General features: G+C 45.6%; 1 protein-coding gene across 1 annotated transcript in view; it reads left to right on the top strand.

Annotated features, from left to right (window-relative positions):
• The window catches only part of TRIM37 (tripartite motif containing 37), a 21,917-nt gene extending 9,538 nt beyond the window's left edge, over positions 1-12,379 (top strand). Inside the window, exons 11-24 of the mRNA XM_009085050.1 lie at positions 133-209; positions 722-901; positions 1,618-1,732; positions 1,967-2,179; positions 2,531-2,667; positions 3,381-3,478; positions 4,823-5,023; positions 5,207-5,209; positions 7,075-7,383; positions 8,112-8,240; positions 9,136-9,322; positions 9,951-10,069; positions 11,572-11,724; positions 12,297-12,379. Of these exons, the coding sequence (XP_009083298.1) occupies positions 133-209; positions 722-901; positions 1,618-1,732; positions 1,967-2,179; positions 2,531-2,667; positions 3,381-3,478; positions 4,823-5,023; positions 5,207-5,209; positions 7,075-7,383; positions 8,112-8,240; positions 9,136-9,322; positions 9,951-10,069; positions 11,572-11,724; positions 12,297-12,379 (2,004 nt within the window). The remainder of the gene's footprint in view (positions 1-132; positions 210-721; positions 902-1,617; positions 1,733-1,966; positions 2,180-2,530; positions 2,668-3,380; positions 3,479-4,822; positions 5,024-5,206; positions 5,210-7,074; positions 7,384-8,111; positions 8,241-9,135; positions 9,323-9,950; positions 10,070-11,571; positions 11,725-12,296) is intronic.
• The last annotated feature ends 4,946 nt before the right edge of the window (positions 12,380-17,325 follow it).

The raw sequence follows: 17,325 nt of genomic DNA, 5'->3' as shown, positions 1-17,325 counted from the left end.
CAAAATCAGAGTTGATTGAAACTGTTTTCTAAACTTCTCTAAACCTTCTCTGTCAAGGTGTTTTGTTGGGGTTTTTTTTCTAGTTTTGCTTTATTTTTTTAAAATCAATTTCTCCATTTTCTTTGTTTTAAGGATGGCAATGGAGTTGTACGTGGCTACTACCTGTCTGTGTTCCTGGAGCTGTCTGCAGGATTGCCAGAGACATCCAAGTGAGTAAACCTGTAGTAAGAACAGACATTATTGGGTTTTTTTTGGTTTTTTTAATTGGCATCTGGAGAGGTTTGCAGAAAATGACCTCAAGTTCTGTAGTGTTGAATGGTGAGACTTGTGTTGTCCATTGAGCTTTGAATTGTGCCCAAAGGTAATACTTTAAAGTTGTTATTCAGTGGCTTTTTTTGAGATAAAAAGCAAGTTGGCAACAAAATTAGAAGAATGTCTGTCTCCTAGTGTTCAATCCAAGAGTTCATTCTACTCCCTGTTACAACTTGCTTTGAACACTCATAATGTTCAATCCCAAAGGTGATCTACCACTCTACTCCCTGTTAATATTTTCTTCCTTCTTGCACTACTTATAGAAGTGTTCAGTAAATTTTTCAGGCTGAATTACCCATTCAGCCTTGCAGGGAAACCCCTTGGAGATGCAGTTCTGGTAAATCTGATCCGTCCAGCGACTCTGACATCTTCATTTTGGTCCCAATCCCTGTGATCTTCCCCTGTGCAGGTATGAGTACCGTGTGGAAATGGTTCACCAATCCACCAATGACCCCACCAAAAACATCATTCGGGAGTTTGCCTCTGATTTTGAGGTTGGAGAGTGTTGGGGCTACAACAGGTTCTTTCGTCTCGACCTGCTGGCGAACGAGGGCTACTTGAACCGGCAGAACGACACTGTGATCCTCAGGTGAGGAGAAAACAACTTCCTGGGGCTCAGGAGCAGAGCTGCTGCTGTTTCTATGTGCCACACCCAACACTGAAATAGGAAATAAGGAAGGAGTTGAGTTTAAAATAGTTGTGACATGTTTTGTCAGAAATGGATTTCACTGTCTGCAGCTTCAGAGGAGAAAATGTGCTGAAGGGAGTTGTGGAAACTCAGAGTGTATCTCCTTGAGGAGAAGCTGAGCTTGACACTACTAAGCCTGAGTTGGAGATCTGTGCCTGAGATGTACAGATCTCTAACCCAGGCTTAGTAGTGGCAAGCTCAGCTACTCCTTCAAGACCTGAATTAAAGGAAAAATGTGCTTCCCCCTCTGTAGAAATGGTTGTAGTGAGCATAGGACAGCTTTGGGAATAGGGAAGTGTGTAAGTGAAGAGAACAAATGCTGTCAGTGGGATTTGCAGTATTAGGACAAAATACAGAAGCTTTATCCATCTGCTTCAAATATTGTCTGTAGTCTGAGAGTTACATTCACACACTAGTGTTGGTTTGTGAAGAAACCACCTTTCCTACAAGACTTACCGTGCCAGTCAGTGTGTTCAGGACAAGAGTTAAGTTTATTTCATCACTGGATTTCAGGTTCTGAGATGTTCTTCTGCAGGGTTTCTCAGGTGGAGGGGGGGAGATGACACCCAAACCAAACAGAGCCCCCAAAAAAACCCTTTTGAAATGTTCCTTTGAAGGTTCCAAGTGCGCTCCCCAACCTTCTTCCAGAAGTGCCGAGATCAGCACTGGTACATTGCTCAACTGGAAGCAGCTCAGACAAGTTACATCCAACAAATCAATAACCTTAAAGAAGTAAGTGGGATGAATGTTAGTGTAAAATCACCTGTTATTGACCAGTCATCCATCACCTGGTTTAGGTTGCAACGTTCACGTTGGTCAGTTGGGTTTATTTGGGTTCTTAGGGGGAGTTTGATACTGGTGTTAGTAAAATAGTGTCTGTGCGAGTCAGCAAAGGTACTTAATTTGATGCTGCTGCTCCACTGGTGTCTTATCTGTGTGTTTTTGTGTATCCTTCTGATATTGAAGAGACTTGCCATTGAGCTGTCCCGGACTCAGAAATCCCGAGGTGTTTCACCTCCAGACACTCATCTCAGCCCCCAGAATGATGATGGCTCTGAAACAAGATCCAAGAAGTCTGGACAAAGCATTGAAGCACTGCTTGAGAATTTCACTGCTCCAGGATTGGCACGAGAGAGCAAGGAAGAGGAGGAGGAGAAGACTCAGCACGAAGACTTTAACGTAGGAATCCTCTGCCTCTTTGTTTATGTGTAGCTGTTTGTGATAGGATATCAGTAGAAAGATAGGGGAACTTCTGAATTGCAAATTTATTATCCTTAGTGTGGAAATAGATAACACACTCAAGAGCTATCAGTGAGGGGTTACTCTAGAGAGCTGTTCCAGAACATGTTGTTCTAAGCTGTAGCTGAAAAATCCAACTTCTCTGTCATAGTCTTTGGTGTGCCTGGAGACCCTTCTGTGTGATAGTATGACACTGGGGAGAGAGAGTTTGTGTTCACAGCTTTTGGGGAATGCATCAAGGTGCAAAGGACATGTTTCTGTATCAAAAGACTTGTTCTGGTTTCCCTGTAGCACGAGCTCTCAGATGGTGACTTGGATATAGACCTTGCTGGAGAGGATGAGGTGAACCACCTCGATGGCAGCAGCTCTTCAGCAAGTTCCACAGCAACTAGTAACACTGAAGAAAATGATATTGATGAAGAAACTATGTAAGTAACCTGAAATGCCTTTCAGCTCATCACCTTGTCTCCCAGGGTAATCATCCTAATTCCAACAGAAACTGGGGAATTTGCTGTATCACAGCTGTGGCGTGTGTGGGATTCCAGTGTGATGTGAGAGGTGGTTCCTATCCTGGAAACAACATCAACTCATACAGTTAGTGCTAAGCATTGAATTTTTGGTCAGCTGGTTACTCTCTTTCTCATCTCTTTATTTACTTCAGTGTTGCATTCTGCCTTTGACAAGTGATAATCTGTGAAGGTTCTTTCCCAAAACACCATTAAGAAGTCTGTGTTGGCACTGTAACAAGAGAGAGGTTTGGTTTTGGGAAGTGTTGTAGTAGCAGGAGAGTGATAATAAGGACAGTTCCTTAGACTAGGGAACTCCAGACTGAGTTGAGCCCATGTCAGATCCTGGAATCCTCATTAAAACGTGAGAATGTGTTACAACACATACAAAAATAGAAGTTTGCAGGATCAGATTTTGCAGTCTGGATGTGTGTGGCACTTTTGGCCTCTTGGTTAGCAAGTCACACACTTAATTACCACACTTTGATTTGTTCAGTCTGTGTGGCTTGCAATGCAGAAAAAACACTGTTTACAGCACTCCATGTTGTTTCAAGGTTTATGCCATAACATTTCACAAGAGCTGAGAAAAGCTAATAATGATATTCTCCTTTTTGCCTCCCCAATCATCCTCCAAGGTCTGGTGAGAATGATGTGGAATATAGCAGTAACATGGAGCTGGAAGAGGGAGATCTCATGGAGGATGCAGCAGCTGCTGCTACTCCTGGAGCATCAGGTATGACAAATGACTTCAGAATTCCCATCTCTGCGAATCGCTGCTGGATTCCTTCCCCTGTTCTTCTTGGAAGCAATGCCAAGCTGTGTGTTCTGCAGGCACTGCTATTTTGGGAAGTGCTGCATCATGTGGTTTGTACTGATTATTGCAGTGTAGCAGAAACACTTTGTTGGTTCAATAGAAAAAAAAAAAAAGAGGGGAAAATCTTTCCAATGTGCTGGTTTAAAAATGATGCACAAGTTTGGAGGTGGCTTTGTGCCTCTCTGAAACCCTTTCTGCTCTGATGGGAAGAGACTGACAAGCAGTTTTTCCTGGTGTCTGTGTGACCTCTGAGTGTGTGACACACTCACTGGGTTTTACTGCACAGCAAAACCTGAAAAACATGGAATGAAGCAAAGAATCCTCACAGGTTAGACAGAATTACATTTTAAACGCAGCAGTGAAAAGGTGTTCTAGGATTTCTTGCAGCCTAGGGATGATTATAGCCCAAATTAGCCATAAGATTCTGAAAGAAATGTCTCTCTATGGAGTATATTTATGTGTGACAAAGCTACCAGAAGTGGCATCCTCTGGACATGGTGTTAATGCTGCTGTGCAAGTTTGCTGATGCTCGAAAGACAGAATTCCTTAACTCCTTCAAGACTCCTTGAAAATCTCTTGTGATCTTGGAAGTTGAGGGACGTGTCTGTCTCCTTCTACAGAGCCTTTGGAGTAGGAGCACAGTGGCTGCAGGAACAGCATTTCTTTAGGAGCTTTTAGGAAGTGATTTTTAACAGCATTTGGAAACGTTGACACAATCTCTTCACCTGAGCCTTTTGCATTTACCTGCTTGAACTATTTTCCAGTCTGAATGTTAGTTCCAACCTGGTTGTGTTGGGAGTTGTTCTAAACTGTAAAATTCAGTCTCACAGGTCAAACTTCCTGTAAAGACTTTGCATCCTTTGAGTGCTGTGGCCACACAGCAGAACTTCAGTGAAGATTTACCCTGCTCAGTTCAATTTGGGACACACACACCACCCACACCTGGGAAGTTTGTGTGCATCTCTTGAGAAGAAATGCTCTTTGTATTGCTGTGTTAACAAATCTCGTTGTTAAGAGGTTTACACAAAAGGTCTGAAGTGAAGCACTTCCCCCTCCCAAAGCCTTTTATCTTCAACTTTAATTAGAAGCATATCTGATTGCTTTCAGAATCCATAAATCCATGGAATACTGATGTCTTGTTAAGTTTCATGGAATCTTTTCATTCTTAATCTGCTTGGATAACTCTTCTTTTTATTTCTTACAGGGAATAACTCATCCCTGTGTCACACACGTGCTCACCCTTTCCCTGTCTCTCTTCCCTAGGCACTAGCCACAGCTACACCAGTGCCAGTGGGAGACCTTCCCGGCGAGGAGCAAGTGCCCTGGGCTCCACAGCCAGTAGCAGTTTGCTGGATATAGATCCCTTAATTCTAATCCACTTGTTGGATCTAAAAGACAGGAATGGTATGGAAAACCTCTGGGGCCTTCAGCCACGTCCTCCTCCCTCTCTTCTTCAGAACAGAGGTAAGTGCACGTCACGTGTGGATGATTGAATTCCAGCCTGGAAATGTCTTGGTGTCTTGCAGTGAGGAGCAGATTTGAGGAGGGGGGGGAGAAGCAGATGCCAGGCAGTTCTTTCCATGGATAGCTAGACTCCATTCCCTCCTCTGTGCTCAGCAGTGTGCTGCAGCTTCCTGCCTGCTCCAGCATGTTCTTCGTCCCAGTGGCTGCCCTCGGCTCAGGAGCACTGGATGACTCAACTGAAAGCAGAACTGTGTATCCAGGAGGGTCTTCCCATCCTCTCCAGGAGGATGGGGCTGAACTGGGTTGGTGGTTTGTGTGGCAGAGCCACAGTTCAGGCAGATTCTGTGAGTGCAGCAGTGGGAGATGACCGAAAGCCCTTTTTTCTGGAAGGGGTTAGCACTGAAAGCCAACACAACACAACTCTGCTGAGGCAGCAGTTCCACCTCTCTGCACACAGTCAGTACACAGAGTGGTTGGGAGTACTGGGAGCACAGTGCAAACCAGCAGAATAAGTCCTGGAATTGACTTTTGCATGGGAAAGGCAATTCAAACCAGAAGAATGTGTGCAGTGGTAAGGCTGGAAAGGCACATGTGAGTGCTTGTGGAAGGGAATGGATCAAAATGTCAGGAGCCAAAAATAGTGATGGCATTTAAATAATTGAAGACTTCTAAGAGTATTTGTGGTTCAGTTAGGACCTTTCAACCAAAAACAGCAATTAACTCCATGTGAGGCAGGAGCACATAACTGGCAGTCCTGGCACTCGTGGCTGCTCCTTCAGGCTGCTCCTTCCTCTTGGTTTGCTAGTGAAGAATAAAAATGGAATCAAACCTCAATATAATACATTTATCATGATTAGCATTTGTTTGGAGCTGCTGCAGCTCATTTCAGGTCACTCTGAAACATCCATTTGCTGATTTCAATAGAAGAGAAATAATGTCCCTTTGCTACAAATAATGCTTGTTTTTGCTGCCACGGTGCCCTTGGTGTTACTGAATCTAAAAGCTGGCTCAGCTCTTTGTTCCTTTGTGATTAGCTTTTTAAAAGGAGTTACATAAGCAGCCATGAATTTTCAATAGATGTAATCCATATTTCCAAAAATGGAAGTCACTTCCAGAAGTATGGAAAAGGAGGGAGCAGCACATGAACTGTGAGTCTCAGCTCTGTTTGGCCTGGAAAATGCCCTGGACAAAAGGAGCCTAAGAGGGAGCATTGCACTCTGTGCTGTGGCAGTTGAGCAGGATGAAGCTCTCCTGTTGTGCTGAGTCACACAGCAAAACAGTGTCCTGGGCATCTTTAGCTACTTGGCTAAACAGCCTAAATCTCTTGTTTTGTGGAGGTTCCCTTGAGGTTTGACTTGTCCCAGAGCTTTTTCAGGTCAGTCATCCAAGGGAAAGCCACTGTTCCATTTGGAGTTTGCCAGACTTCACTTCCTAAGGTGAAGGTTTCTAAGAGCCACTTGACTTTACAGTTCAGAACAGCTGAATTTGCAGTGATACACAGTTTATAATGCTTCCAACAGACAGCCAGGTTGGTCTAATTCCAGCTGAGCAAGCACAGAGGCTTACTCAGGTATTAGCTCCTCGACCTGATCTTTTGGTGTGAGAGACTTAAGGGAATTCCTTCCCTAGTTTCAGCTTTCTTTGAGTTCTCTGTTAACATGATATGTTGGTGCTATGAGAATCTTACACACACACACTCAGCAATTATTATAGTAATATTGAACAAGTTTGACATGAACTGGAACAACCTGGTTGTGAACTCCCTAGTTCAGGTGTCACCAGAATTCCTGCAGCAGTACTAGGAGCTTTGCTTCTTCCAGTCAGCAGGTTTTGGGACCTTCTTCTCTGACAAGGAACAAAACCATGCTGTCCTGGGAGCTGTGCAGTGCTTGCAACCTCAGTATGATGCCATAATAGGACAGGAGAGTTCTCTGGCCCTCATTTTTACAGAAGGGCAACAGATGGAATTCTTGTAGCTGTTAAAATATGGTGTCTGTGTTTATCTGAGAATGGTTTTCCTTACCTGTTGTGTTCTCCCTTTGGTAAAACAGCATCCTACTCCCTCAAGGACCGGGACCAGCGGCGACACCAGGCCATGTGGCGTGTGCCACCTGACTTGAAGATGCTGAAAAGACTTAAAACCCAAATGGCTGAAGTTCGAAGCAAAATGTCTGATGTGAAGAACCAGCTCTCAGAAGTGAGGAGCAGCAGTTCTAGCTCAGGGGATGGCCAGCCCAGTTTTTTCTCCATTGAGCAGGGAGCTCTGGCTGCCTGTGGGACAGACAGCTGCAGCAAGCTGCAGGAAATCGGAATGGAACTACTGACAAAGTCCTCAGTTACCAGCTGTTACATAAGGAATTGTAAGTGCAAGGGAAGTGGGGGGTTTAAATGTCACCCTTAGGTTGTTTGTGTAGCCAAACATCTGGAAATAGAGCTCTTGGAGTTCCTTATACTCACCCTTAGGTTGTTTGTGTAGCCAAACATTTGGAAATAGAGCTCTTGGAGTTCCTCATACTCGAGTTCAGCTGGAAGCATCCAGAAATGTAAACTTGCCCTGCCTTGGAGGAATCAAATGTTGGTGGAGGTGGTTTCAGCCCTTCTCTGTGAAAGCACCAAAGCTTTACTCCACAGCTAGTGACATACCTGATGCAGTGAGAATGTGCTGAGGTTTAGGTCACTCCTTGTTGGCTGCTGCTCTGTGTCCAGGCCAAGCTGTGAACTCAAGGCCATTGTGCGGTGATTGCCAGGGAGCACATTAAAACAGTCCAGACTTGCTATACTTCAGTAACTTGAAAACTTCTAAAATACCAGTAAGGGAGGGTTTGGTTTGGGCTCTCTTTATATTCTCCTCCTGGCTGAAGGGATGTGGATGAAGCTTTGTGGAGGATATCTTAGTGTAAGGCAGGTGAACATGACTTGTGTAGTCTTGGCTGTATCCATAGTCAGCTAAGCTTCCCTCTAGCCCAGGTCTGGGTGTGGAAAGAGTTCTGTGCAGGACTGGGAGATAATGAGAATAATTTGGAGTGAAAGGACAGAATACTGCAGTGCTTTGACTGAACACTTGTCACATCTTAACATATTTTTGCAGCTGCCAGTAAGAAAAGTAGCTCAGCCAAACCTCTTCGCTCCGGAGCCGCAGGGAGTCTGTCCCTGCGCAGAGCCATGGACTGTGGGGACACCAACCTGCGTTTGAAGGGAGACAGTCAGAGCTCTGAAGGTAAATATCATTGCCTGTGTGACAGGATGCATCTTGGCATCTGTGGAACAAAAGCCTTTCACTTGGCAACTGGAGTTTCCCTGAAACTGGTCTGGTTCCTGTGCCTTTGATAGCTGATCTGTGCAGCAGTGCCTCACAGCTGACTTGTAACACATAGTTATGTTCTGATGTGTTCTGGTCTCTCTGAAGATGTTTCAGGAGCAAACTTTACAGTGAAAATCCGGGATCAAAAATGTACTGGTTTAAATTGTGATTTAACCTAAAGGGAACTCAAGAAAACTCCAGATCCATGTGATGAAAGACTTGTATGGTAGTGCTGCTCCTGGGTGTTAGGATGCTCTTCCTTAAGTGCAAACAAAAGGAAACACCTAACACAGGAATTGGTATTTTGCCCCTCTTGAGTATTCAGAGAGGAAATGGAGTGTCACAGTTGTTTTCTTTAATGCTAAATAGATACTTAATGCTTGGGTAAGAAACTGGAAAATACTGTAAAGTCATTTCACAGTGGGACTGTTACCTCTGTGCCCAGTGTCACCCTGGTCCAGGGGGTGACACCACTGCCCTGCTGCAGCCAAACTTGGGGAGAATGGGGTAGAGATGAGGAGAGTGACTCTGAAGAGGGAGTTACCAGCAGAGGAGAAATGTTTTAATGCATAAGATGGGGAAGGATCAGCCTGAACCTCCCATCAGAAATGGCAGGTAGGACAAGCTCTGAGTTCTCAGTGGGTATCAAGTGGCTCACGTTGCCCATACACAACATCCAATTTGAAGAGGGAGGGTGGGCAAGGTGCCCTTGGGCCTGCAGGTGCTTGGCACCAGAGCAGGGCTGTGAAACCACCCAGTGTTGTTTGCAGTAAAGCTGGATGTGCTTTGGGTTTTGTCCCTCCTTGCCCAGGTGGCCTGGGGAGCTCCAAGCTGAGCGGTCGGCACCAGCCGCCGCGGGCCCTGGTGGGCAGCAGTGCTGCTGAGGCACTGCCCAAACCAGAGGAGAGACCTTGTGAGGGCTCAGATTCTGACGTGGGAGTCTCTGGCTTGAGTGGCTTAGCTGCTGTGGAAAAGACCAGAAAAATTGGTGCTCTAGGGTGAGTGTTTTATTCCTTTTCCCTCTTGTTATCTCCTCCCCCACCTTCCCTTGATCTATGAAAACACAATCTACTAAAACCAGGTGCTTGTAGCATGGAAGAGAAATTGCTTTGAAGTTTACTTGGTTGCTGCTGTTCCCTCTGGACATCAATTTTTGGGTTTATAACTAGGTTAGAAGTTGTCTTTTCTTTTTTTTCTTTTTCTTTTATATTGATCAGCTGTGGCTGGAGTCTGACACTTGGATTTGAAAGGCATCTCAGTCTGTTTTCCCACTGTTCCATGCTAAACATCCTCTAACTGAAATTGAATCACTTTTGATTTCCTCATTTAAGAGGTTTTTTCACTGTGGTTGCATTTTTCAGCTGTTTCATGATGATAACTCCCTGTTGGCCAACTAAGCAAAGGGCAATGAAATGCTCAGGTTATTTCTTTCTAAGTAATTAGAGTTAACTTTTTTGGAAAACACTCATCATAAACTTTTCCAGTCAGAGCTGGAAGTTGAAGTGGCTAATGCAGGAGACTTAAGCCATAAGTAAAACTAGATGTGGCACTAAAAGGATTTGTTTCTCTAACTGAATTAAGGCTGAATTTCTCACGTGGGTTTTTCTCCCGAATTCTTTCCTTAAGCTCCAACTCTAAAGGATGTCGTACGGAAGGAGCACAGCCAGGTGGTGTGGAGAGCAGCTCTGAGCCTGGGGAGCTGCAGGGGATGGTGTCTGAAGGCACTTCTGCAGGGCCAGAAGAAGGTAAACTGGCAGTTGTAGAGGGCAGGTGCAGCGTGGCCGCGCTCCGCTCCCTGCTCATTCGCTTCTGTAGTGGAAGTAGCTTGAAGGGGAATGAAAAGGAGAAAAAAGCCCCAAAGCCAACCAACCCCAAAACCTGCTTTCATGGCTGTTGAACTTTGCTGTAACATTTGGCAGCTGTAGAATAAACCTGAATGAGGAGAGAAGATCTCTGTGTCGTTGCTGTCTGTGGAGAAATGGTGGTGTCACCTCTCTCTCTGGACAACCAAGTTGCTTTTTGTTCCTCTTGATGTGTCTCCAGGTCTTTGCTTTGGTACTCAGTCTCATGGCCTTGGAGAGAATTTCTGTCTAATTAAAAGTAGTCAGTGACCTTGGCTGTAGAGTCTCCTGCCTTCAGGGACAAACCACCTTGGTAACTGCCTCCCCATCCACTCTAGAATTGCTCCAGCACTTCATTCGTGCTGGGAGTTGTGGGATGTGAGCCAGTTTCCTTAGAGACTTGAAGGAAACTTCCCCCCCCCCTTCCTGCATCCTTTCCATGCTGGAAAAAAATATTATTGCCTTCTTTTTTATTTTTTTTAAAGTCCACATAGAAGAGTTTTTCTTATCTTGCTAAAACTCTCCTGCCTTCCACCCCTGCACTCATTTGAATTTCAATGACTGAATTGTAGCACAAAGCCTATATTAAGGTGCCAGCATCCATCTCGAGCTGCAGTGTGCACTGCTGTGTGGGAGTTGGCATTTACAGAAGGTCTCTCAGTGACAAAACTGAATCTCTGCTCTTAGTCACTGCAGCGTGATCGTGATGTGCTCCCGTGGCTCTCCTCAGAGCAGGGAGCCTGGGAGGGAAATGGTTTCAACCTGAAATATTTCATTGTTAAAAACCCCAGGAAGCAAATATTACAATTTTTTTTTTTATTTTTTTTTTTTGCCTGTCAGAGGAAAAGCTACAGTAGAGTTCTCCCCTCACTTTGCTTTTCCTTAGCAACGAGTAGCAGCTCTTAGGAAGTGAAAGAACAGAACCAGAGCCTGTGTCACCCACAGAACTGCAGGAGAGGGAGAGTTCTGCCTGCTCAAGGTCTGGCAGAGCCAAAGCCACCAGCTGTTGTGGTCCTGCTTGTTTGTTTTGTGAGCCCCAAATACTCCCTATCAAATATAGTATTGCTCCATGAGTCCTGCTGCATCCTTTATTTTCTGCCCTAACTGCAGAGGAGACTGAGCAGCTGTTGGGGGAAGGAGCTGAGGACACCTGAACCTGTGCTCAGCTGGTGGCACATGGGAACTGCAAAACTCATCCGTGGTCAATGGTGGTACCCACTGCTGGCAGATTGCTCCCTGCTTTGGGAATCCATGGAGCTCTGAACATGCTCCTTCGCTCTGTTCTCCTGCCAGCTCTTGGGATCTGATATTGGGAACTCTTAGGTGTGAAAAAAGTCAGAGGCTTTAGCTGCCTAGATTTCTGCCAATCATTTTTACCTTGGGTGTCTTTTTGGTTTCTCTTGCAGCTGGAGCATGTCAGAAACATGTCCTTCATCTCCTGCCAGGAATGAGCAGTGACAGTGACATTGAATGTGACACGGAGAACGAGGAGCAGGAGGAAGCCACCTCACCCTCAGAGGTGTTTAACCATGCCTTCTCTGTCCAGCCCTCGAGTGAAGGTAGAGTTGACAGTTTGAGCTCCCCTTCCCAAACACTCCCACGTGTCTGTCCCGGAGCTCCTGGGATACAGATCCCTGGGGGGGGCTGTGGAGGTGTTAAAGCTCAAGCAAGCACCAGTAAGATTTGGAACTCCTCTCCTGGGATCCCAATTAAAACAGATCAAAACAGGAGAGGGAAACTCTTTGTAGCCTCGAGAAGTCAGTTTAGGTGAGTCTCCTGGGGAAGGGTTGGAAAACCCACAGCGCTAGTTCCGAGTTGGAGCTCCCTGTGTGCCAGGACTGGCACTGTAAGTAGGCTAATTCCAGGGAGGTAACCATTGCCTTAGACATGGATTTGCATCTTAATTGGCAGGAATGAGCTTCGAGCAGTTCAGTGCAGTTTCAGAAAGTCCTGTTGTTCTACATTGGAAAGCTTTAACTTCTGATCGAATGGATCACGTGAGGAGTCGTGAGGCAGCAGCTCCTGTGGGGTGAGGTTTAGGCCTGAGCGAGAGGAGGAAGTGTTCACTGGCTGCTCCATTGCTCATCTGGTGAAGCTGACCGAGTTTTGTTGGTTTTGTGTTCCCCCTCAGAGCACTCCTCAGTGTTGCCAGGCAGCGACCAAGTTGGTTCTGATGATGTCAGCTTTGTTCCTGGAGACGACACCACCAGGTAACTGGGACAGTTCTCCTTGGCCAGTGTGTGAGGTGCTGCAGCCCTGGGGCTGCACCTTCCCAGTGCTGCTCTGTGAGCCACAGAGCCAACACTCATCCTGATGTCAGTCAGGGATGGTTTGACCTCTGCAATCTGCCACCACAAGACCAAGAGCAGTAGGGTGAACCCTGCTCTGCACAGTGTGTCTGTCCTGCCTCCTGTGCCTGAACTGCCTCCAGGTTTGAGGCATTCTGGGGATGAGGGAGGGTGGGCTGAGTTCTGAACACTTTTCTATGATCACTAGAAAACTGATTGGATTGAAGTAGCTGGCATAAAATTGTGAGTAGTAAGACTGTGTTTGCTTGAAGCCTTAAAGCTGCCCCAGTTGGAATGTGTTCAGTGAAAACTGGCTTTGTTTGGAGCAGGTAGAGCGTGGGCTTGGGGCCTGAAGACTCAGCACTGCATCCCTGGGGAGAGGTGTGTGTTTTCCCTGGAGCTGAGCCCGAGGCTGCCTTTGATGGCTGTGTGCACTCTCCATTGTCCAACGCCTTCTTGTGGTTCTTCTGCCTGTCTTAAACCTGTCCCTGGGGCACAACGACCTGTGCAGGCCTTACACTAAAGGTTGCATTCCTGTTGGCTCTGCCAAGCCTCACATGCTCTGAAAGTTGTTGGAAAGGTGCTGAGCCCTGTTTTGGGATGTGTGTCCTGCTGCATCACTGGAACAACCACAAGTGTGCGATTGTCCTCGTTTTGAACACCAGGGACTGGTGGTGCCACTGCTGCGGCTCCAGAGCTGGGGGAGAACAGCCACCACACAAGTTGTTTCCCCTGGTCAGTGCCATGGACCAACTGAACCTGTTGCCAAACTCTTTGCCACTGTATGTTGCATTTTGAGCTGCTAAACTACTTGTGAAGCTCCTGTGAGGGCTGAGTTAGTGACAAAGCATGACCCTGTAAGTACCTGTGCCTGGTGTTGTCCGTGTCTGGCTGCCTGTGCCATGTGAATGTGCTGTACAACTCATAGTTTGAAACTTTGCACTTTGTTAATAAAATGAATGTTGAAATCTGATGTGGAGTTTTAGGTGTTTGTGTGTGAAGAGGTAAAATGGTGAGGACTGGGAGCACAAGGCTGCCCAGCTCTGCTGGCTGCCGTGCCTGGCTGCACATGGAAGGACATTTTTCCTGCCATCCACCTGTCACTTTTTCTTCTTCTCCTGAATTACTCAATGAAAAGCACTTAAACCCCTCTGGGATTTTTAAATCTGTGTTTATAGAAGCCAGACCAAATGCTGAAATCTGCTCTATCCCTATAGGAATTGAGGAGGATGCAGAGTTTTCACCCAAATTTGGTTTGTTTCTCAGCTGCAGAGGGAGCACAGCTTGTTCCAGCTGCTGAGCACCACAGGTGCTGGTGCCAGGCTGCACACTCTGGTGGGTGTTGAGGGTTGTGCAGGGCTGGGTGTTAATTACTGGGTGTTGATCCCTTTTGGGCTGTAAAACCCAGAGCTGTGATGGGCCCTGGGCATGCACAGAAGCCAGAGCTCAACAGTGAAATTTCCTGTTGTCTCTCACACGAAGGAAAACCCCTTTGACCACAGTGAAGACACTAAATTCAGATGTTGATCACTGTCTGTGTTAGCTCTTAAATAACCAGACTAGCTGAGGTGTGGTTTAAATTACTGTTTTATTAAGATATTGGTAAAACTTCAACAGTTTGTTGGTTTTTTTTCCTGTATAAACAGCTTTCATAAATAAAATATGGATGACTAATACATGGTTAGAACTAAACTGGCGGGTGAACTGGAGAACAAGGTTGCCAAATGGAAAAGTCCCAACACTGGTACATGATTAGCTTTAATTTATTCACTTCAGAAAGAACATGGGTCATGAACAAGGTAATACAGAAAGGTCAAGAGGAGCACCCAGGAGCTGACACCGCGCCTGGCTGGCCACGAGCAGCAGTACTCAGGGTGAGCTCAGCCACTTCCCCTGGGCTTGGCCCAAGGTGTCTTCGAGAGGGAAGGAGAGAAAAAAACCGAACACAAGGCGAGTGTGACGAGTTGTACGAGACCCTAACAGGTGGGTGATTGTTTTTCTTTAGCTTTAATGCTGGCAAAGTACAGTGCCATCGCCGAGTCGCGAGGGCTGGAGAGGGAGACAGTGGAGTCAGAGGTCGTTTAATGCTTCATTGTTACTTATTGCACATGATACGAGGGGAGAAAAGTTTTCTTCCTGTTGCAAAGAGGATGTGAATTAAAGAAAGATTGCCCTAAATTAGACATGAACAAAGCTGCAGTATCCCTTTTGGATGGCTTTGTTATGTGACTCGTGACTACATCCTTGTGCTAAAAATCAGCCCCTAATTTAGACCAATCTTTCTCCTTTTGCTTTCCCGCAGAATATTGCCAGGGTCGGGAGGATTGAGCGAGGAGAGAGTGGACCTGAACTACAGCAGCCATGTCTATACACACAACTTTTTAATGCCTCATCTGCCCCTAGGCCAACGCTTCTCACCGACACACAGTGTTCCAGAAACAGTTAGTCCTATGCTGATGCACCACTATAAATGTGGTGGAAGTTAAAGTTTGCTTTGACATTGTCCTTCGGCGTCGCCACGCGACCGAACTCAAATGCTTGAATGGTTGTTTGTTTGTGTTTTTTTTTTTTAACTCGCAAGGACAATGGATGGCACTTCTAGGTAAAGAAAAGTTATATACATGCGTTTCCACCCACCTTTAGTGCAAATCCAATGGGTTAACAGCTCCCTGGTCTGGTGCTATACTGCTCTCTGCACCGCAGACATTCCTCAAGAGTTGCACATGGAAAAAAAATACACAGGAAACTACCAGCGCAGGGATCGTGGCAATCCCTCCCGGTACTCACAGTGAAGAGCTTACGAGTGAGGTTTGAGCAGCTTCAGACAAACACAGTCTGGAGCTCCTTCCTCAAAACCAACGCAATTGAAACAGAAAAAAAAAAAAAGTCATGTTTTCTACATGTTTTCTACTACCTCCTCCTAGTTCTGCAACCAACCACGGTCACCACGTCAACCGAAACCGATGCGGGGTGTGTTAACGCGGGAAAGGGATACTTCAGCTCTTTATTGGAAAGATTGGGGATACAAATTTTCACCACCACTAAAGATACACGATAAAAATACAAAACACAGGTCACAGACTGAATCGCAGCATCAACGGTTAATAAATACAAGGAGATACTTCTCTATTAGCCTAATATTGTACATTGTCACCAGATAAGACAATCAAAGTACGAGATACAGAACACTTAGATACCGTTAGAGAGGGATTATTGCTTACGTCAGCAAGCAGCAAATAAGGGCACAGGAGTCTGAACTGAAGAGAACTACTTCCTATCACCAGTGGCATTAAGAGAAAACACTGCATTTCACAAGCTTTTTGTCTAGAGTGTAGAATCAAGAGCAGCATAATCAGACCAATAACCACTACTTTTAATAGTATAGAACTTTAAAGGACTTACCTTACAAATGGTTCCTATCTATGCTATAAATATGCAGTTAGTGAAGAAATGAACACTTTGCTCTATCTATACAATGGGTTTACCTGACCACACTGGAACTACGATGGTGGATTTTTTTAGGTTTTTTTGTTTTCCTCTCCTAGCAAGATAAATGGGATGAGTCGCAGAATTATCATTTATGAATCCACACCTAAAAAGCTAGATCCTTCCCAAAACAGCACACATGCAGTCCAGTGCTCTTCAACTGCTCCTGCAGACTGGGAAGAAGTTTTTTCATTCATAATGGGTTTTCATTCTAGTTTACTCACACAAAGAATTGCACTTACACCACCTTTCTCTCCAAAACACGACAGTCAGCTAAAGATGGACTTGCAACGAGTCATTATTACTGTGAAGAATTTTAAAACAAAGGCACCACAGAGATGCCTCAGAGTTGCATATTTTACCATTTCATGGTTTCTCAAATTTCCTCGGTAAATCTGACTTGGAACATAAGCTGCAGCTAAAGAGAATGTTGACAACAGCTAAGGCGGAATAAGATGACAGATAAGAGCCAATGATCCCGTAAGATTAAAACAAAGTCTGAAAAAGATCAAAGGAGTCTAAAGCCACACTCCAACTCCTGGTTACTCACAGAGCCTTTTGCTGTTCATCAGATTGCTTTTAAAATTTTTTTGAATTGGCAGAACTCAAGCCTTGCCATCTCGTCGTGTTGAATCATCTCCTGGCTACTTAATATTAAAATACTTTGCAAATTCTAGCTAAGCACTAATACTGCTATTGTTACTGCTAAACTGATACGAATTGCACACTAAGTGCCTACGAACACTTTATTCATACTCCTCCAAATGTCTCACTGTAACAAAGGACAGTAACAGGATCTGGACTTAGTGGAGCTGATGGGAATTGGCTGCTTATTTACGTCCCAGTTAACGTCCCCCCCGTGGGTGCCACAGCACCTTGGCTTGGGGAGGGGCTGGGGGCCTGGTTGGATAAAGATCACTCTGCTCATGCCAACAGGGGCAGCTGATGGGCCTCACTGGCCCTTCTGAACCAGAGCCTTGGCAGTGAATTTTACCCTCTCTGCTGGAGCCCGAGCGCAGCCTTTGCTCATCTGCATCCTCAGCATTTCCACCGCTTTGGATTGCTCCAGTGTCCATTCCTACACCCCCTGCAAACACAAACTGCAGCAGTGAGGCTGCACCCACCATCCTTCCTGCTGCAACGTCGTACTCAGCTAGGCCTTTGCCATCCAGAAATCATTACCAACCCCAACCAGCTCATCAAGCTGCCCATGGTGCGACGGGCGCGGGGGCAGAGTGTTGTACGGAACATCTCCACGGATTGGTTTCCTTTAAGACCTGAGATGAAGTCATGGTGAGAAGAGGTTGGCTCAAAGCATTAAGCACAATCATGTTCAACTAATTGAGAACAGTTTCCTAAACTGAGAAACAAGAAAAATGCCACTAA

This window comes from Acanthisitta chloris, unplaced genomic scaffold, assembly GCF_000695815.1.
Source record: "Acanthisitta chloris isolate BGI_N310 unplaced genomic scaffold, ASM69581v1 scaffold29281, whole genome shotgun sequence".
Taxonomy (NCBI): domain Eukaryota; kingdom Metazoa; phylum Chordata; class Aves; order Passeriformes; family Acanthisittidae; genus Acanthisitta; species Acanthisitta chloris.
Note: the sequence above shows the minus strand (reverse complement) of the source record. Positions and strands in the feature narration are given on the sequence as shown.